Source organism: Cyberlindnera jadinii (assembly GCF_001661405.1).
Source record: "Cyberlindnera jadinii NRRL Y-1542 unplaced genomic scaffold CYBJAscaffold_14, whole genome shotgun sequence".
NCBI classification, from domain to species: Eukaryota; Fungi; Ascomycota; class Saccharomycetes; order Phaffomycetales; family Wickerhamomycetaceae; genus Williopsis; species Williopsis jadinii.
Window position 1 is genome coordinate 96,097 of NW_017963665.1, and position 17,391 is coordinate 113,487.

General features: G+C 44.3%; 8 protein-coding genes across 8 annotated transcripts; 2 read left to right on the forward strand and 6 right to left on the reverse strand.

Annotated features, from left to right (window-relative positions):
• The first annotated feature begins 319 nt into the window (after positions 1-319).
• On the forward strand, positions 320-3,227 carry SYP1 (Syp1p). The gene is made up of 2 exons (XM_020213193.1): positions 320-1,020; positions 1,057-3,227. The coding sequence occupies exons 1-2, from the start codon at positions 523-525 to the stop codon at positions 3,208-3,210; spliced, it is 2,652 nt and encodes an 883-aa protein (XP_020068780.1). The 5' UTR covers positions 320-522; the 3' UTR covers positions 3,211-3,227.
• On the reverse strand, positions 3,219-4,341 carry CYBJADRAFT_169108 (uncharacterized protein; the record flags this gene model as incomplete). The annotated part of the gene is made up of 1 exon (XM_020215646.1): positions 3,219-4,341. The coding sequence occupies one exon, from the start codon at positions 4,339-4,341 to the stop codon at positions 3,394-3,396; it is 948 nt and encodes a 315-aa protein (XP_020068781.1). The 3' UTR covers positions 3,219-3,393.
• A 726-nt stretch (positions 4,342-5,067) lies between these two features.
• RIM1 (Rim1p) lies at positions 5,068-5,918 on the forward strand. The gene is made up of 3 exons (XM_020213432.1): positions 5,068-5,359; positions 5,436-5,524; positions 5,586-5,918. Exons 1-3 carry the CDS (start codon positions 5,106-5,108, stop codon positions 5,630-5,632), a joined length of 390 nt encoding a protein of 129 aa, XP_020068782.1. The 5' UTR covers positions 5,068-5,105; the 3' UTR covers positions 5,633-5,918.
• A 495-nt stretch (positions 5,919-6,413) lies between these two features.
• Positions 6,414-7,325, reverse strand: STE3 (Ste3p; the record flags this gene model as incomplete). Its single annotated transcript, XM_020212274.1, has 1 exon — positions 6,414-7,325. A coding segment is annotated over one exon (912 nt), but the record flags the coding sequence as incomplete, so codon positions are not given.
• A 396-nt stretch (positions 7,326-7,721) lies between these two features.
• CYBJADRAFT_164048 (uncharacterized protein) lies at positions 7,722-10,063 on the reverse strand (the record flags this gene model as incomplete). Its single annotated transcript, XM_020213821.1, has 2 exons — positions 7,722-8,769; positions 8,859-10,063. The coding sequence occupies 2 exons, from the start codon at positions 10,061-10,063 to the stop codon at positions 7,722-7,724; spliced, it is 2,253 nt and encodes a 750-aa protein (XP_020068784.1).
• Positions 10,064-10,721: 658 nt separating this feature from the next.
• CYBJADRAFT_164049 (uncharacterized protein) lies at positions 10,722-11,208 on the reverse strand (the record flags this gene model as incomplete). The annotated part of the gene is made up of 2 exons (XM_020213822.1): positions 10,722-11,006; positions 11,071-11,208. The coding sequence occupies 2 exons, from the start codon at positions 11,206-11,208 to the stop codon at positions 10,722-10,724; spliced, it is 423 nt and encodes a 140-aa protein (XP_020068785.1).
• Positions 11,209-11,300: 92 nt separating this feature from the next.
• Positions 11,301-13,852, reverse strand: CYBJADRAFT_169112 (SET domain-containing protein). The gene has a single exon (XM_020215647.1). The coding sequence runs from the start codon at positions 13,719-13,721 to the stop codon at positions 11,499-11,501; it is 2,223 nt and encodes a 740-aa protein (XP_020068786.1). The 5' UTR covers positions 13,722-13,852; the 3' UTR covers positions 11,301-11,498.
• A 1,120-nt stretch (positions 13,853-14,972) lies between these two features.
• Positions 14,973-17,221, reverse strand: LST4 (Lst4p; the record flags this gene model as incomplete). The annotated part of the gene is made up of 1 exon (XM_020215648.1): positions 14,973-17,221. The coding sequence occupies exon 1, from the start codon at positions 17,158-17,160 to the stop codon at positions 14,974-14,976; it is 2,187 nt and encodes a 728-aa protein (XP_020068787.1). The 5' UTR covers positions 17,161-17,221.
• Between the last annotated feature and the right edge of the window lie 170 nt (positions 17,222-17,391).

Sequence of the window (17,391 nt, forward strand, 5' to 3'; positions counted from 1 at the left end):
TTTCATGTACACATCCAAAGCTGTTAGGTAACCACAGAGATACAAATGATGAGCCTGCTCAACTACCCCGTAACCATAGCGTCCCTTACATCCACCATGGCTGTGTGCTATGCGTCGTAGCATAGATCGTGCGGGAAATTTGCGTGTGTGTGCTTTGCTTACCGTTTGCGGCTCTTTTCCGTTTCCGGCAAATGGGCACCGCTGTTCCCCGTGGGTTGTCGGGAAACCCTTGGATGGGCTGGGCCGAAATCTCCTTCGAACGTGTGGGAAGCGGGAAAAAATTGAACATCACACACACTGCACCTGACTTCCAGAGGGTGTACAATCGGAACAAGTTATCGAGGAAACTGTTCATAAGAGAGCTTCTGTTCGGGATACCATCAAGGCTCTACTGTTGTAGAAACATAGATATATCCTACTTGTCTTGGAATTCCACGCCGCAGGCTACAATTGTTATTCTTTTACCGCCAGCGCTGATTATTGATTGAGGATAGCCAAAAGGGGAACGAAGCGACCACCACAATGGCAGAACAACCACTTGAGAGAACGCAATATGCGTCGTCTATCCTGGTGGCCCATAAGCCAATAGATGCCACCGAGATAGTCAGGGTCAGATTGAGCCAGGCTAAGCTTCTCAATGACGAGTTCTCCAACTTCTTCAAGAAGTACTACCAGATTAAGTCCGATTACTTGGACGAACTGACCGCCCTCGTGAAGAGCTCACAGGATCTGAACAAGAACATCGAACGTGGGATTCTTGAGAATAATGTGCTCTCACAGGAGGAGTTGCAGTACTACAACGTCGACGCCATTGGCCATCTCTCTGAGATCTGGAACAAGATCATTGCAGAGATAAGAGATGAAATCTCCGCCAACAACACCCTAAGAAGGGTTGTTGAGGGTGAGGTGATCCATCCACTGACGTCTTATACAACCAAGAATCCTCAGTGGAGTGAGATGAGAGAGATGCACGCAAAGTTGAAAGAAGTGGCTCAAAACATCGAGTTCTCACAGGAGAAAGTTGACAAGTACAGACCAAACCCTGCAAAGTTCCAGGAAAAGCTCGACAAGTACGAAGATCAACTACAAAAATCTAGTGATGCCTGGGATGTCCGTGCGCCTTATGTCTTTGAAGTGTTTGAGAACACTGACCTGAGCAGACTGAACTTTCTAAGAGACAGCTTGTTGAGATTTATCACTGCTTACACTGACTCTTTGAACAAGATTTCTTCAAGCAATGAGAAGACCCTTGAAACAATCTTGAACTTCAACCCGGAGGTTGAGATTGAGAGATTTGCCAAAGTTTCAAGTGAAAGCACCTATATTCCAAAATCTGCAAGAGAAGCTGCTGAGTCCCCAAGACCTCCTCAATCTTCTTCTTTCAACGGAAATGCTGGCACTGCCACCCCTACTCGTTCTAGTACCAACAAGAACCACATGTCTTCAATTGCAGGCTCCGCACTCGGTGCAGCCTCTATTATGACAGGCTCAAGTTCTGGTAAGGATGAGAAGGAGAAAGGCAGACGTAGAACAAAGTTGAAATCTAAAGTTGGCTCAATCTTTGGTAAAAAGAACAAGAAGAATTCAAAGATAACACCGCTTGATGATGACATTCCAGAGTCAGAAACATCATCTCTGAATAACTCATTCAGAGGTCCAGTGGGAAGAGAAAGTAGAGCTTCTTCCTTCATGGCTGTTCCATCCAAGTCCTCGGCACCATCACATTTGAACCACTCTTCTTCAAACCTGAATATGCAACAACAGAAGCAAACGGCTCAATATGCAAGAGAGACGTCGCCACAGGGTCAACAGACATCACAACCACAGCAACAGCCTCAACAGCAGCCGTTGCAGCCATCCTCTTATAAACAAGAGCCATTGCAGCCTACACATGGTTACCAGCAGGCCAAGCCAGTCCAGAATGTTGCGAAGGACGTGACCACTCCATTCTCCATCAACCAAGAGCCATTGAAGCCGGCTACTGTTGGCCAACCTTCTTCAGCTTCTTTCTCAGATGTTTCTTCTCATATCAACGACACACCTGTGGATTCTCAATCCCCACAATCTTTCGACAACCAGGAGCAGCACAGAGCTCCTCCTCCACCTCCATCGAGAAAGACTGGCGGATTTGGTTCTCAAAACTTGTCAAATATTCGTGAGGATGCTCCTTACAGCTTTGACAATACGGCACACCCACCAAATGGTAACTCCATCTCTCACCAGGTGCCACATGGTTCTTTACCAGAGCCACCAGTGGCCAGACGTGATATTCAATCTGGGTTGTTTACGAACTTGAACGCTGCTGATTATGAAGCGAACCAAAACAAGCGTCTTTCAAGCTACAACAGCTTTGCATCAATTCCTCAACTGCGCCCACAGAATACTGGTTCTTCTTTGTCAACCACAGGATTGTTCCAACACCCTGACATGGTCTCTCCAGGATTGAACGCATCCATTGTTGAAGTTGTCAATGCAAAGTTCAAAGATGGTGAACAAGTGTCTTCTCAAGTCTTGGGTGAAGTTGCGTTCAATTATCAAGACGACGGTGCTGCTATGCCTTCAAAAACCAATGTCAAGATTTCCGGTGCTGAATTATTTGGTAAGATCATTACAAACCAACAGTTCCTGAAACAGATTGATTCTAATGAGTTTGAAATCAGTCCAAGTGCTATCCGTGAGCGTACCGTTGGTGGCTTGAAGTATTCTTTGAAAGACACTGCTGCACCACTGGTTGTTCTCCCAGTGTGGAGATTTGAACCACATCAAGCAAGTGTGATGTTGACGATCAAATTAGCACCTCACGTTGCGTCACAACTCGGTGACGGTGAATCTGTTGAGATATCTGATTTGGTTGTTGCTGTCTCCATCGAGGGCGTTGCCAAATCAGCTCTTTCAAAACCTCAAGGTACTTTTAACAAGGACAAGTCCAGAGTCTCTTGGAGATTCAAGGACCCAGTGAAGCTCACCGCTACAAGTGATCAAAAGCTCGTTGCAAGATTCATGACTGATCAGGAAGCAAAGGAGTCTGATAGAGGCGTTGTTCTGAAGTTCACCATTAATGACACAGCCAGTGCACAAGCCACGCTGTCTAACTTGTCCATCTCTGCTCATCAGTATGACGAGGAGGATCCGTTTGCACAGGAGGAATGGGCTCCTGTGCCATGTTTCAAGACAGTCGTAGCCGGTAACTATAGTGGTTTAGCTCAATGATGGGCCCTGATTTGTTGTTTTATAAAATTTTGTTATTATTAAAGGAAACGTATAATTGATTAGTATGGAAAACGTGTTTGAATACAAGATCTGATGGAGTAGAAATTCATGAAATGTTATAATTGATTGAATAGATCTGTCATAACAGGCAAACAGCATATGATCGTAGATGATTTGAAACGGTCAAACACCAAGGCTGAGGTTTCCAAACATTATGGAATTGGTAGACAATGATAGCGATGAGTGAGCAGAGCTTAGGCTCTGCTTCCAGAATGGTTCATCTAGTGTGGAGTACTGGGAGAAACAATGGTGAGCGACTGATCTTGATAAGTTCAACAACACTGAGCTTCTGCGATTCTTGGTCTTTAGGCATTTGACAACCTCTTGTGCTGTTAGTCGCTTTGTTTGAGAGTCTCTTGTGAGCGATGAGGATAGCTCCAATGCAACTTTTTTAATCTTGGAAACTTCCCAATCGCTGTAGTGTCTCAAATGCTCATCACCGTAGAACCTCTTAGTCTTATGCTGCTGCTGCTGCTGCTGCTGCTGCTGTTTCTGCTGCTTATTCGATGAATGCTGTGTGGCTCTTGTGTCATGCTCACTATCCACATGGTCATTCTCCATAAATAGTCGATCATCAACACCCCAGGACGCCATCAGCCTTTCGCTCGTAACATCTGACGTTCTATGGAGGGTGTTAATCAACTCCCTTGCCTGTTCCTTCCTCCAGCGCTCGATCCTGCTGGTTATATACTCGTCCTCGATAACGTCGCCTAAGCCATCGTCATCCTCAAAGCTGGCATGGTCAAAGAGGGACTGTCCTATCGGGACGTCTAGTCCCAAGGGCGCATGAGCAGAACCCAAAGTGTCAATCAAAGAATCATCGTCATCGTCATCGTCGTCGTCTTCTTCAACTTCATCGGTCTCTCCGAGATTACTGGTGGATAACACGTCATAGCACACGCGTCCCATGTCTGTTTCATCGCCCTCGTGTGGTGAAAACAAGATCCAGTCGCTATCAACCCCTGACGAGCTCAACTCGTCGTACCGTTGAGCTGTCGCGGTTTCCGTGGCCACGGAGGTCGAAGGCGTTCTCTCCCTCTGGATACGCGTTGCCGTGATATTGGTGTTCATAGTGCTCAAGCAGCGACTCAGTCTCGTTCCGCCCCGTCAAAGATCTCCTTGTAGGTGTTCGATACCGTGTTGAAACTCGCGGATACCAAGGGCGTATATAAATGGTCTGGGTGAGGTACAAATTCGCAATAAATTCGAGACCCGCACGCCTACGCACGTAGATAAGACGCAATGCTGGTATTTGTATGTGTGTCACGTTCTGCTGACCTGTAGAAGGGAGCTGATAAGGAAAAGAAAATGTCTTTTGTATAGCCAATTGACTCAGTGAACAGCAGGGGGCGAGGCAGGAAGCAAGCGTGGAAGCCTTGTTAATATGACGAAGATCTGTTGTACCAACCCAAACTATTAAATGGCAAAATGTGTCAAGACCTGTTGCTACGGAACCGTTGAGATTGCCGTGTAAACTTGCCACATTTGAGGAGGAGAAGAGCAGCTCAACAAGTCCCGCGCCAGTCTCTGCGGGAAACGGGGGGGGGGGGTGGTTGACGTTAAAACGGAAATTATTATGGGACTTTTGGCCTAGAAAGGACTAGCGAAACCCCCCAGGTCTAGGGTCTCCCCAAAAGGGAAAATTTCCAAATGAGGCAATTTACGCCTGCTTTGTTTTGTTTTGTTTTTGACTCGTCGCATTTTTCGCGTTTTTGTGGTTGTGCAAACCAATTTGCGTGGCGCCAGGTTTGTTTTGTTTAGACATAAAACGCTTTTCTCTCTTTCTCCTCTCACTCGTTGCAAAGCAGCAAATAAACAAACAATTGATCGAGAAGATGTTCAGAAACTCCGTTGCCCAGATCTCCAAGAGATCCTTCACCTCCTCCGGTGCTCGCTCTTACTTTGCAAAGGCCCAGTTCCTGGGCCGCATTGGTGCTGATATCGAGGAGTCTGTCTCAGCCAACGGGAAGAGATACGTTAGATACCCAATTGCCGTTCAAACCAACAAGGATTACCCAGTGAACTGGTTTAACATTGTTGCCTTCAGCGAGAAGCAAGTCGACTTTCTGACAAACTATGTTAAGAAGGGGTGAGTATGCTCGTTGTATCGCCGTTTTGTTGTGGCTTGATAAAGATTATGTTACTGACGCGTACGAATTAACCAGATCCCTTGTCCACGTTGATGCTGCAATTACACAGGATAGCTACGAAAGAGAGGATGGCTCTAAGGCATCCAACATTGCCTTTGTGCAGAGTATGTGACACTTGTTCTCACAATTTCCCCAAAGAAAATGGTACTAACCGTTCGAAATTAGCTAAACTCGATCTCTTGTCCTCTCCAAAATCCGAGCCAGAGGCTTAAACAGGAAGAACACTTGTGCTTGTAATGATATCTATATATGATATAACATGCTAGTGATAGTATGTGATAATATGATTTTGGATTAACTAATTGCTGATGGACTCTTCTACAGGTTTACACCAACTACACAATGTAGGGAGAGGGAAACAAACCAATACCTGCCCCTTTTGGACTTGAATGGCATATAGATGGATCACCCATTTGAACCTTACAGTTCCAAACATGCCAATAACAAAACAAAACCAATCCAATTACAATCACTATACACAACACAGTAGATGCCGAGAATTCAGTGCTTCTGCTTTACAACGTAGGAATACCCAAGTTCTCCAGAACAAGTTGACAAGGTCTCTGGCACACAGTTATAAAGCTCTGAGGAATGACTCTTTCCTGAAGTGTTATTCTCTGACTTCGCACTGTGATCAGTACCATTACAATGTGATTGGCTGGAACCTACAGCTTGCTTGCTAGAGTCTTGTTCACATAGCATTCTCAGATATTCCATGTCATCATCGTCGAGTTCGTCAAACAGTCCAGCATTACCAGAAGAGCTGATATACTCCCTGATATCGTACCTATTACCTGACCCAAGTTTACCAACAGTGATGGAAATTGGAGATCTCCCAATGGTTGAAACGTCATTATCATCCAGGGCCTTTTGCATCTCAATGTCAAATGTACTATACTCTGCGCTTGAAGATGGAGGATTCTTCCCATTAAGAGTCTTACCGACGAGCCAATCAGCTTTCAACATCATTCTCTGGGCCTTCTTACGTCTTAAGTACTCAATGGCTCCACCAAGTCCAATTCGACACAGGGCCTTCAAGTACATGTCGATGGCATCCGATCCCAGGCCAAAGAATATGAAGACAACATAGGACAGAGCCAAGTATATCCAGGTGATATAGTAAGGCTCAGAGAGTGGCACGAATGTGATAACTCCCCAAATGGCTTGGGAATGAATTATATCAAAATCATAGGTGTTTTCAACGTTGCTTAGACCATCAACAAAGATAAATAAGGACAGTGGCAGCATAACAACGGCAATGATACAGCAGAAGATGAGAAGCCTAGAGAATCTCACCAGGTTTAAGCCCGAATTTGTGCATTGAAGGATATCCTTGATATCCTTCCTCTTCTTGAAGAAGACGAAGATAATCAGCACTGCAAAGATAACACTGACAAGTGACCAAATGACCATCCACATCGAGTACAGAACAACTGTGACCCATGACAAGGAGGTAACCCCTTGACAACCAGAGTACTGAAGAATCGAGAATCTTCTGATCATCACCAAGTAGTTCAACCCCATTACAATAACTGGTGTTAGAAGACTGATTAAGAGATCCACTGCCACTTTCTTGAAGCTCTTAAGTGTGGGCAGTGCACTATCTGCTTTCAGTATCCTATACAAGTTGAACATCACCCCTGCAATGCTTGAACTTATCCCAACGTTTGCACCTACTTGAATTCTCACCATCACATCACAGTAACCAACACCATTGTACCGTGACTTGAAATCCTCACCACCCCATATGATGGCATCGATGAAAGTCTTTATATCCATTAACAGCAGCCAGCATATCAACGTTATCAGTGGTATGTTGAGGGCCTTTATGTGCCATATGAAAGGTGGAATTAACAACACAATGGCTATAGCAGCCATTGCTATGAGCGCAGCTTGGTATCCCATTCTTTCTAGAGTCAGTAGACGAGAGGTAGCGATCAAAAGAGCTGGGTTGGTTGTAGTCAATGAGACGATGGCCATCCATGTTTATAGTCTCTTCGCCTCATCAGCAAGAGTGGTGAGTTTTAGATCTATCCCATTGACTACCCAATACGGAAAGTTTTGATAACTTGCGTGGAAGAACATGTCATCATTGAGCCAAAACATGGACAGAAGATGGCATGACGACTCGAGCTTGGTCAATATAGAAACAGGACGAGCGATAATGTGCTGTGCTCTCGGCATCGCCGTTGGAAGGATTTTGGTGATGCTTTCGTCGACGTGAATGGTGGGAAGCATGGAGAACAACACACTACAGCAAGCCCCACAACTTCAAAGGTACTGTGCATTTGTATGAATATTCTATCTCAATGGGAAAGGTAAGCGTCTGTGGCTTCTCTGAACCAAGTGTATATAGTCCTTCTCATTTGCTTCTGTCAGTATTCCATGTCTGATGAGGAAGTCTATAAACACCACGGCACAGTTTGGCTTGAACATGCCCTTGTTAAGTTCCTCCAAAGCTTCGTCCAAGGTCATGAGAAAGAACTGTTCAGCTTCCATATCAACAGGGACAGGCACTGTCTCAGTGTCAAATGGTAGGTCAAAGATGTATTGAAACTCCGGCTGAACAAAACAGTCATCCTTGTCGTATACACCTGGTGTGACTTCGTAGTAATACGACATACAGCCAACAGAAACGATGTTGTCCTTCACAAATTGCTCATCCAGACCACCTTCCTCATAGCTCTCTTTGATCACGGTCTCCATGACCCCATACGGGTACCCTAGTCCACCAGCGATGGTGTTATCAAGCATCCCCGGGAAGGTCTGTTTGGTCAAGGATCTTCTGGGGATCCAGAACTCATATCCACCGCTCTTGGATACACCTGGCGGCACGTATCCATTCAAATGGATGCCATACATAACAACGCCCAATAACGGACAGAAAGACCTCTCGAGGTTCATATAAGGTACGTGCTCTGGGTAGTAGACGGTGTACAGTTCATCTCTCCAGCCTTTCAGCGATCCAATGGCACCCTGTGATCTCAATGATACGGCAACCTCGTTCAGGGCCCTGTCTCTGAGCTCAACAGTGTCCAAGGAGCTAGCAATGTACACCTTTTGGCCCTCCACGTGGAAAACCTCTGCGTAGTGCTTAAGATGAGCCGCCGTGAAGGGAGTGATGTACCCGATGACCTGTTCCCTGTCATGGGTATACAAGCTGTAGAGGACACTTGGCACCTTATCATAGGGGAAAGAGTCCAGATTCTCAACGATATCCAGCAATGCCATCTCGTATGACTCTCTGTCGCTAGTTAACGTATATCCTTGTATCGATAGAAGAAGCAGTTGAACGAGTGATTTCTTCTCGGAGGTGGAAGCCTCCTCCGAGCACCGCTGATACGACGGCCTACGCTCTCAGTGATATATTACGTGTATTGTTTTCCCTGTGGTAATTAAACAAAGAACATCAGCGATGTGATTCCAAGGACTACGTACACTACTCTCATGTCGAGCTTGAAATCCGCTGTAGGACCGGCGGCAGCACCGCTTTTGCTCGTTGAAGTAGCGGATGAGGACCCCGTTGAGGACCCCGTTGTGGTGGTGACGTCGTAACCTGTGTTTGTTACAGTGGAGAGGACTCTGTCGTAGTCACCTTCATCAGACGAAGCGCCGGAGATCCAAGAGTTAACGCTGGAGCCGCTGATGGTGGCGTTGAAGGAAGTGCTATTAGATAAGAAAACACTGACGGTACCGTCGGAGTCAAAGACAACACCACCGCTCATGACAGAGTCTGTATCTCTCAAGATCCAGCCTTGTGCCTGGATACCGGTTCCAATATCACCGGTTCCTTGGAAATCGTGAATTGTGGTGTATAGATGGTCGGTCTCTGTCCCGTTCATTACTTCAAAGATATCAAATTCACCACAGCCACTGGACCAGCACGAACAGTTTGTGTTCGAAGGGTATTGTGCGGTTCTTGGGATGTGTGCGTTCAAGAGCCAGATAGCTGGCATGTCGTAGTACTCGATAGATGTGGAGTTTTTGCCCGTAGCTGAAGGCATGGTGAACTCGAACAAGAACATCTTTGTTTCACCATAGAACCCGTGATAAGCTGGAATGCCATCTCTATACACACCGCAGTCGTTGTCGAAGCCTGACTCACCACATGTGATGTTTGAGAAGATGGAGAACTCATCGTCCGATTCGAGCTGGTTGTTCTCCTCCAGAATTGTTGATGATGAGGCCGCTGCCGTACCGTTCGAACCGGCATATGTGATTGCGTTACCGAGACACTTGGAATTATCACCATTTGGAGTCAAGAACGTCACGTTCTCAGCAATGGCATCAGCCCCGCTGTAGTAGGCCAACCTGGTCCACTCAGCAGACGAGCTCTCACCGGTGGTGAAGCTGTCGGCAACATAATACCCAAAGCTCTTCAAAGATAGCGGTCCTCTAAAGTGTACCGAGACCTCATCGTCAAGCGGCGAGTTCGGCCCGCTGAAAAGGGTTCTATCGTTCATGCTGGCCAGCTCACACTGGCAGTCGCTCGACGTGTCCAGCTGTGCAACGTGTCTGAAATAACCTTCAAATCCAAAGTTCTCAAACCCAACAACCCCGTACTCATCGTACAGTGCCGACTGGTCTGCAAGAGCAACAGAGGAGATGAGCCAAGAGCAGAGCGCTGATTGTAGTAGTTGCATCTTTCTCGGCTGTTTTCGAATCCAAGCGAGCTGATTGATCTCTTAAGCAGGTGTTTCCTCGAGAATCAAATACAACGATACACAATGCTGACAATCGTACTGACAACTGTAAACAAGGAAAAGATCAACTTTTATATACAGAAGCTACAAAATACCAGCAGGAAAAGGCCTAAGCCCACTGTATAGCCCACTTTCCTATTACGTCTGCTGCTGCTTCGGCTGTTGCAGCCGTTGCCCGCGAAACAGACTCGAGCCCTAAGCTTTCAACGGCAGATGCAGGCTGTGTTCAAAAGGGCAAAGGCGTCAGCTGCGTGTGGGCTTTGCAACGACGCTTTCGACATGGCTTGATGTGTTTTCATACATTAATGATGAGCTTGGTTTGTTTGTTCGAGCTGGACAGGTTGAATTGGGCATTGGGGGTCTGGAGGTGATGTGACGAAGTGACGAAGTAGTTTAATGATCGCGTTGGCATTGTGTGGACAAAAAGGTGGGCTGAATGTACAGTGTGCAGTCTCATTTTAGGTGCCACAGGGAGGGAGACAGTCGAACGTGATGACGTGCAAGAAGCAGAGAGGTGGTATCATGCTTAGGTCTGGATATCGATCAATTGGAGGCGATGAGCGAGAGTGAAACGGTTGGTGTCCTGAGGTCTCGCAGCTCACAGTATCATAATCAACAGCCACAGAAGAACCGCATAGAGAAGCAGTCCCAAGAAGCTCCATCCGCAGATTCGATCGTATCGACGGCCGGTTTCACAGTGCTGTTTTATGACACCGCCGACCAGCGAATCATCATTCAACTCCACAGAGAGTGCGATCTCATCTTTGTACGCCCATTCAATACTCTCGCTAAACTTGTACTGTGAATCGTCTTTGAAGGAGGCCACGAATAGCAAAAGGTTGTAGACCCACAGCAACGGACATACCGTTCCGTATAGCAAGTTCTATTGCGTTCGTTCACGTTAGAATCGATCGTATACATGTATGAATGAGAATGTTATAACTTACCCTCTCCACCTTCTCATGACCATTTCTCTTGTATACGCACCTGTCACAATAACAGTAGGTATCTTTGGGAGATTGCTCCTCTAGCTCACTGTAGGATGGAAGTTGTTCAACTTGACCAAATTCAACATTGGAGTCCATGATATTTTGCCCATATGGAAATCAAATACACTTCTGTCATTTGTATAGTTCATGATCAAATACATTCTTGTGTCTCCTTTATATCACCTTTTGAAATCATTCAGTATTATAAGTATGTTAATGACTAAATTTGGAGGTATCACATCACACTAAAAAAAATTCCCGATTTGGGAAAGCACAATGGAATCTCAAAAACGATTTCATAATGTGTGGATGTCTAGGAATGATTGCTTGCAATACAAGAACGTTACATTCATAAAACAGTACCAGATCGTTTTATTGAAGACGTGTTACGTATGTGGTTTCTTCCTCGAGCCATCATCGTCATCTAATGTACGCTTGTGATGCTTCGACCGGTACTTTTCAAGGAATTTCTCCATGTACGACTCCGTGAACATCTTCACTTTCTTCCTCTTTTCAACATCCATCTTTTCTGCTGGTTTTCTAGACACATCTTTCTTATACTCCTTATCAACCAGAATATGCGTGATGTCCCTACCACATTCTCTAACGTTGTCTTTACCAATCTCATCGACGTACTTCTTCAACATGTTAGGCACCTCTTTCGCAAAATAGTGTGACCATCTCTTCTTGAACTCGGTCTCATCGTATACCTGAGATTGTTTCGACTTTTTCAGCCTGTACTCCTCTCTCTTACGGGCTTTCTCCTCTAAGAGTCTTTGCTCATGTTCCAACTTCTTTTGTTTATCCTCTTCTAGCTTTTTAGCATCTTCAATGATTTGGTTCAATTCATCTTGTTCCTTGACCTTCTCCAAGTATTTTGAACGCTCCTCTTGAGCCTTCTGTCTCTTTGCAGCAACTTCTCTACCTCTATCAAACCCATTTCTCTTCGGCTTACCGTTATTTTCGAGAGGTTCATTCCAAGCTGTTTCTTTGGTATCCGCGTTGTAGTAGTAAACAGCACCATTTGGATCACTAGTCGCATACCAACCTTGTTTCCAATAACGCTTTCTCCACGTCTTCTGAATAGTGAATTGCTGTTGCTGTTGGTCTTTCTCTGGGGATCCGGAGCGTGAGGTTTCTTGGGCCCTTTCACGTCTTCTATCATCCAGATAGAACTTCTTCCTCTTTGTATTGCTCTTTGAGATTTTAACGTGGTTTTTGAATGTGCTCCACTCTTTCAAAAGCTCTTCACAACGCTTCTTCACTTCCTTAGAATCAGTTGTTTCGATGAGCTTCTCAATGATGGGTGTTATGTGAACTTTGTTGAGATAGTCTTTCGATACAACCCATTTCTTCATAATGCTTAATAAACGAAGTATCATTGATTCTTGCACTTGGAACCAATTTTTATCCGACTTGTCATAGGTAAATTTGAAGATTCTGCCAAATGCTTGGAATCCGTGGGAGTATTTTGCCTTAGAGTGAATTGCATCAGATGATAGCTCTAAACGTTCAATCAGCTTATCACAGACCGTTTTATCCTCAACTTGTAAAAGAGCACCCATCACTTGATGCACTTCAGTAGCAACAATTCCCTGCATGACTAAGCCCTTCACGAAGTCCACATTGATATCTGTAGTCTTCACAAGCTTTTGACCTTTCTCCTTCATCAATTTCAAGAACTCTTGTTCATCTTCAACGCTTGAACCTAAAGCTTGTGAGATCAACTGTGGTAGTAGTGAAGCAGCATCTGTCTGTGTCTTACCACCGATAAAGCCAATACAGTTACGTTCACCACAATGACAAGGTTGGGCATTTGCACCGTATCTATCAACGTTATAGTTAAAAGTCAGTTCTTCACCTTGTAGGATTCTTCTCTTTGCAAAAATACCCATTTTGAGCTTATCACCGACAACCCATTTCTCCACATAACAATTTGGATTACAAGAGTGATTACAAAATCTACCCAATGAACCCTTTCTTGTAGCATCAATGAACTCGCCCTTCTGTAACATCATAAAATAGAAATGTCTCAGTTTCAAACGGTCGTACTCAATCATTCTCGTCTTAAAAGTCTTTTCATCAATCACTTCACCAATGTATTCATACACTAGAGTATCAGGTTCTAGCATGCTATCTGCACGTAGTCCATACCCTTTCATCTCTGTTTGTATCACTGTGACTTGGGCATACTGCTTTCGCTGTAATCTTTGATTGACACAGCCTACACCACAAGAGCCTTCTCCACTGATACATTCCACTTTTGTACCTCTATTGATACAGTCATCGTCATCACACGCGTGATTGACACCATCATACCAATCTTCTTCACACACACAGGTCATTGGCTCTTGGCCACTTGAACCAAGGGATTTGTTTTGATAGGTACATTGGTCCAGCTCACTATAATTTTCCCTAGCCTCCTCGGTCTTATCTGAAAGCTCCAAGAATAATCTTATGCCATCCGGCACCTTATTCTTTATCTGTACTTGACGGTCAAAGTGTTCCTTTGATTTGAGCTGTTCAGATTCAGTCAATGTTGGTTCAAACGCTTCAGAATCAGAACGCTGCGACCTTTGAGAGTCATAATTATCCTCATCAGACTCCATGACTTCTTCCCTTATAGATGTGTTGTCTCTCTCTCGAGTAGTTCTCTATCACCAGGGACGATTGAGAATGCCAATATAATCAAATACGGTCTCCTTTCCCCTCAAAACAAAATGAAGGTAAGCAAGAAGTGGAGTCAATAGTAAAAGTAAACATCAACAAACAGTAAACACATTGAAAAAAAAAGCTTCGACACGTCCAAAACAATTTCGTCCACAGAACTGAGCCTCCTGCCCATACACCTGGACACCTAAACACCCGGACACCTGAATTCTGGAGGTCTCAAGAGGTGCATAGATCACATGACCACGCGAGAACCGGGGTATAGATTATAAAGAGGCACCATGATACTAATAAAAATAGCAAACCTGCCGTCAAATCTCCCCAAAGTGTCCCAGACAGTAGCTACTACTCGAGCTAAGTGATGTACAAAGTATGAGTTTGTAATCTTCAATCCAGCCTGAGATATAACCATTCATAGTTTGTATGGTATAATCAAAGAAATGGCACAAATTTGCTTATTAGCATGGTACTAATGTAGAATATATGGAATGATGGTAACGAAAATAGCGGATTGGGATTGTGATCCCCCCCCCAAATTATATCAGTCAGTAGCTAAAGCTCCAAGAAAAACATATACCAAGTATAAGCAAGTAACCATTAGTACTTCCTGAGTTATTACCATCCAAACAATTGGTAAGAATGTCAAACAAAAAGGTCATAAATCTGCTTATATCTCAACAACAAAATAAAATTGAGGAACACTAACAAGTCAGGCTGTAAAAAGAGATCTATATAATCATATATATAGACTTTTGACTTTATGAGATCGGTGGCTCTTCGAGAAGAGTTCGTCCCATTTTTTTCTCCTTTTTTCAATATTATTCATTCTGGTTCTTCGTGATCCCATTAATTGTAGAAATGTAAGGTTGCATTAAGCACATAAAGGACAATATTAATATTTTCAATACCTAACACGACTTATGTTAGCATCACTCTAATATTGATACCAAACACTCTTTCAATCGTATGTACGAGATCATTATTTTATCAACGAAGAGACAAGACATAGAGTTAATACCCGACTGGCCGCACAGCGTGAGTCTACTGCAAAGGTAGCGGAGCATTACAGGTCAACCAGTACTGGTGTTAGTATACTGTAATTTTGGTATTAGTGGATTCATTAAATGCATATGTATAGTTTAGATGTGATGTATATGCTACTTGGTGCATTGTGTGTCAAGATTAGGTAGCTCAGATCTGAGACAGCAGCGTCCTTACCCTTTGCATCGACTCCTGTGATCCATCACAGTCTCCAACACTGTCCAATACTTTGGAGACTTTGTCGAATGCAGCTCTATCCACATACGAGCTGGGTTTTCCGTTGGTGTATAGCCTTCTGATCGTTGGTTTATACGTTCCGAGGTTATCAATGCTTTTGTTGATGACAAACTCCCTAATCTCACGGGCTCTCAGAGACACAAATATTGTACGTGTTTCTTCGCAGTTGGCCTCCAACAAATCGTTTCTCATGGTGTTAATGATCTTCGTCTCCAAGTCCTGTGAAGGTGGACACGCTTGCAATTTGAAACATGGTGTGAACTCTGAGATATATCCACATAGAGGTTCAAGGGCAACCGTTCTTCTGCGTTCATGTTCATACTCTGATGTCAAATCATCATATTGCACATTCACCACCGAGACGGATTTGATAGGGTCATATTCAAGTGACGTTGTGATACAACTCGTACTGTTATCCATGAGCTGTAACAGTTCATTTCGATATTCATTTAACCGTTCAGATTTCGTCAGAGGAGAACAAGAGTCCCCAACTGACATAACATTAACAACGTTCCTTCCGATATGTGGCAACTTGGGCATAACCCTCTTCAGTTTACCCATGTTCTGTGTGAGGTCAAAACTCGACATTGTTCTCGGTAAAGAATTAGGAAGGGGTTGTTGACATGGAGTTGTTGTTGTTGCAGTAGTTGTGGACCAAGGATATTCATCATACTCCATCTTCGGCGATGGTGTATGGTAGCCGTGTATGGAATTTGTCATCGATGAAGACGTTGAATCCATTGAATTTTTCCAGTTTTGCAACATGTGGAAGCCTCTCGATAATGATGACGAGAAAGAGTTATGAGACTGTAGCGAGGATGATAACTGAGCAACAGAACTGGAGGATGCCATCGGTTGAATCATTGAAGGTCTTGAAATGGGTGTCATTGTCGTTGTCGTTGCGGTGGATCGTGAAGGTGTTATGCTAGGAATTTCCCAACCTTTGCTAATTATTGATGGCGTTGAAGGTGAACCCCTCGTTGTTGCAATATACTGTGGCGATACCGGCTCGTCCCTCTTTGGATTATGCCTCTGGATGCCTTGAGTAGCATCTTCGAGAGTTGTGTCGATATTTGAAGCAGAGGAGCTAATCTTTAATTCCGGGTTGTATGGTAGAATTCCGCTTATGATGAATATCAACTTTTGAACCACTATTGGATTGATGGCCATGATCACTACCCTAACAACATTATTGGAGTTTGCGAGAGAAATGTCATCTTTGATGCCGTTGACCACAGCGAGCAGGCTTTGCAAGAATTTGGTTCCTATACAACCCAATCTTGCACCGTCTTTGATCTCTATCCAGTTATTAACTTCAAAACACCAATCTTGGAATATCGAATCGAACTGAGTGATCCCCAATAGTATCCGTGGGATTGAAACTAAGTTTTGTAATGAGATGATTGCTTGTTTGAACAAGATTGCAATATCAAGGTAATTCCCTTGTTGTTGTTTCTGCAGCACATGGTTTTCAATGAACGAGGTTTTTATAAGGGCGATGTGATGTATCAGCTGTTTCCAGTTCGGTATGATACATTGTGACAGTTGTTCCTGGTTGACAGGTATGACAACCGCAATGGCAAAGTTCAATTTGGAGTGTTCAAACTGTGTCGATAGCAGTACAGATTTCTGTAAGCCCGGAAGGGAGGACAAGACGTGCAGCTTAACCCTGCCTCTATAATGGAAGTCTTGGTGTATTGGGTTACCAAACATAAAGTCCAGCAACTCCGAAATCTCATGCCTATAATCACATTTCTTCGCCACGGGGTCATCAAAATGGTGATCCCTGGAAGAGTCGTACAGCACCTTATGGTTATCCCTGTTGATGATCTCACCCTTATCTTGTACCAGTACCATTCTAAAGCTATACGGATGTAGCGGGGTGAAGTTCAACTGGTTTGGCGTACCGTAAAGTATTGTTTTGGAGTAGGAGTCGTCATTGGGGAACGGTGATGTCTTGATATCAGAAATCGAGGACAAGTTCATGGTCATCATCTTTGTGCTCAAACTATTACCAGAGGGGGCGCTATTACTCCTTGTACTACCAGCCTGCGGGTCCATTTGCTCAACGGAGCGACCGTTGAATAAACGTCCGAGCATCTCCTTGCCTCTTTGCTATCACAGTCAAATGTGCTTCCTTGTCCGTGTGTGTGTGTGTGTGTGTGTGGAAAGAAACGAAGAGGGAACAACGAAATCACAAGGTCATGGACATCTGGTTCTCCTGAACTTTGTTATGAATATAGTGTATGGTCGATGAAGTCGGTTACCAGTGCTATCGTCTTTAAAATAAAAAGAACCAGATATGTAGTCGAGTGAATGTTAAGGTGTATA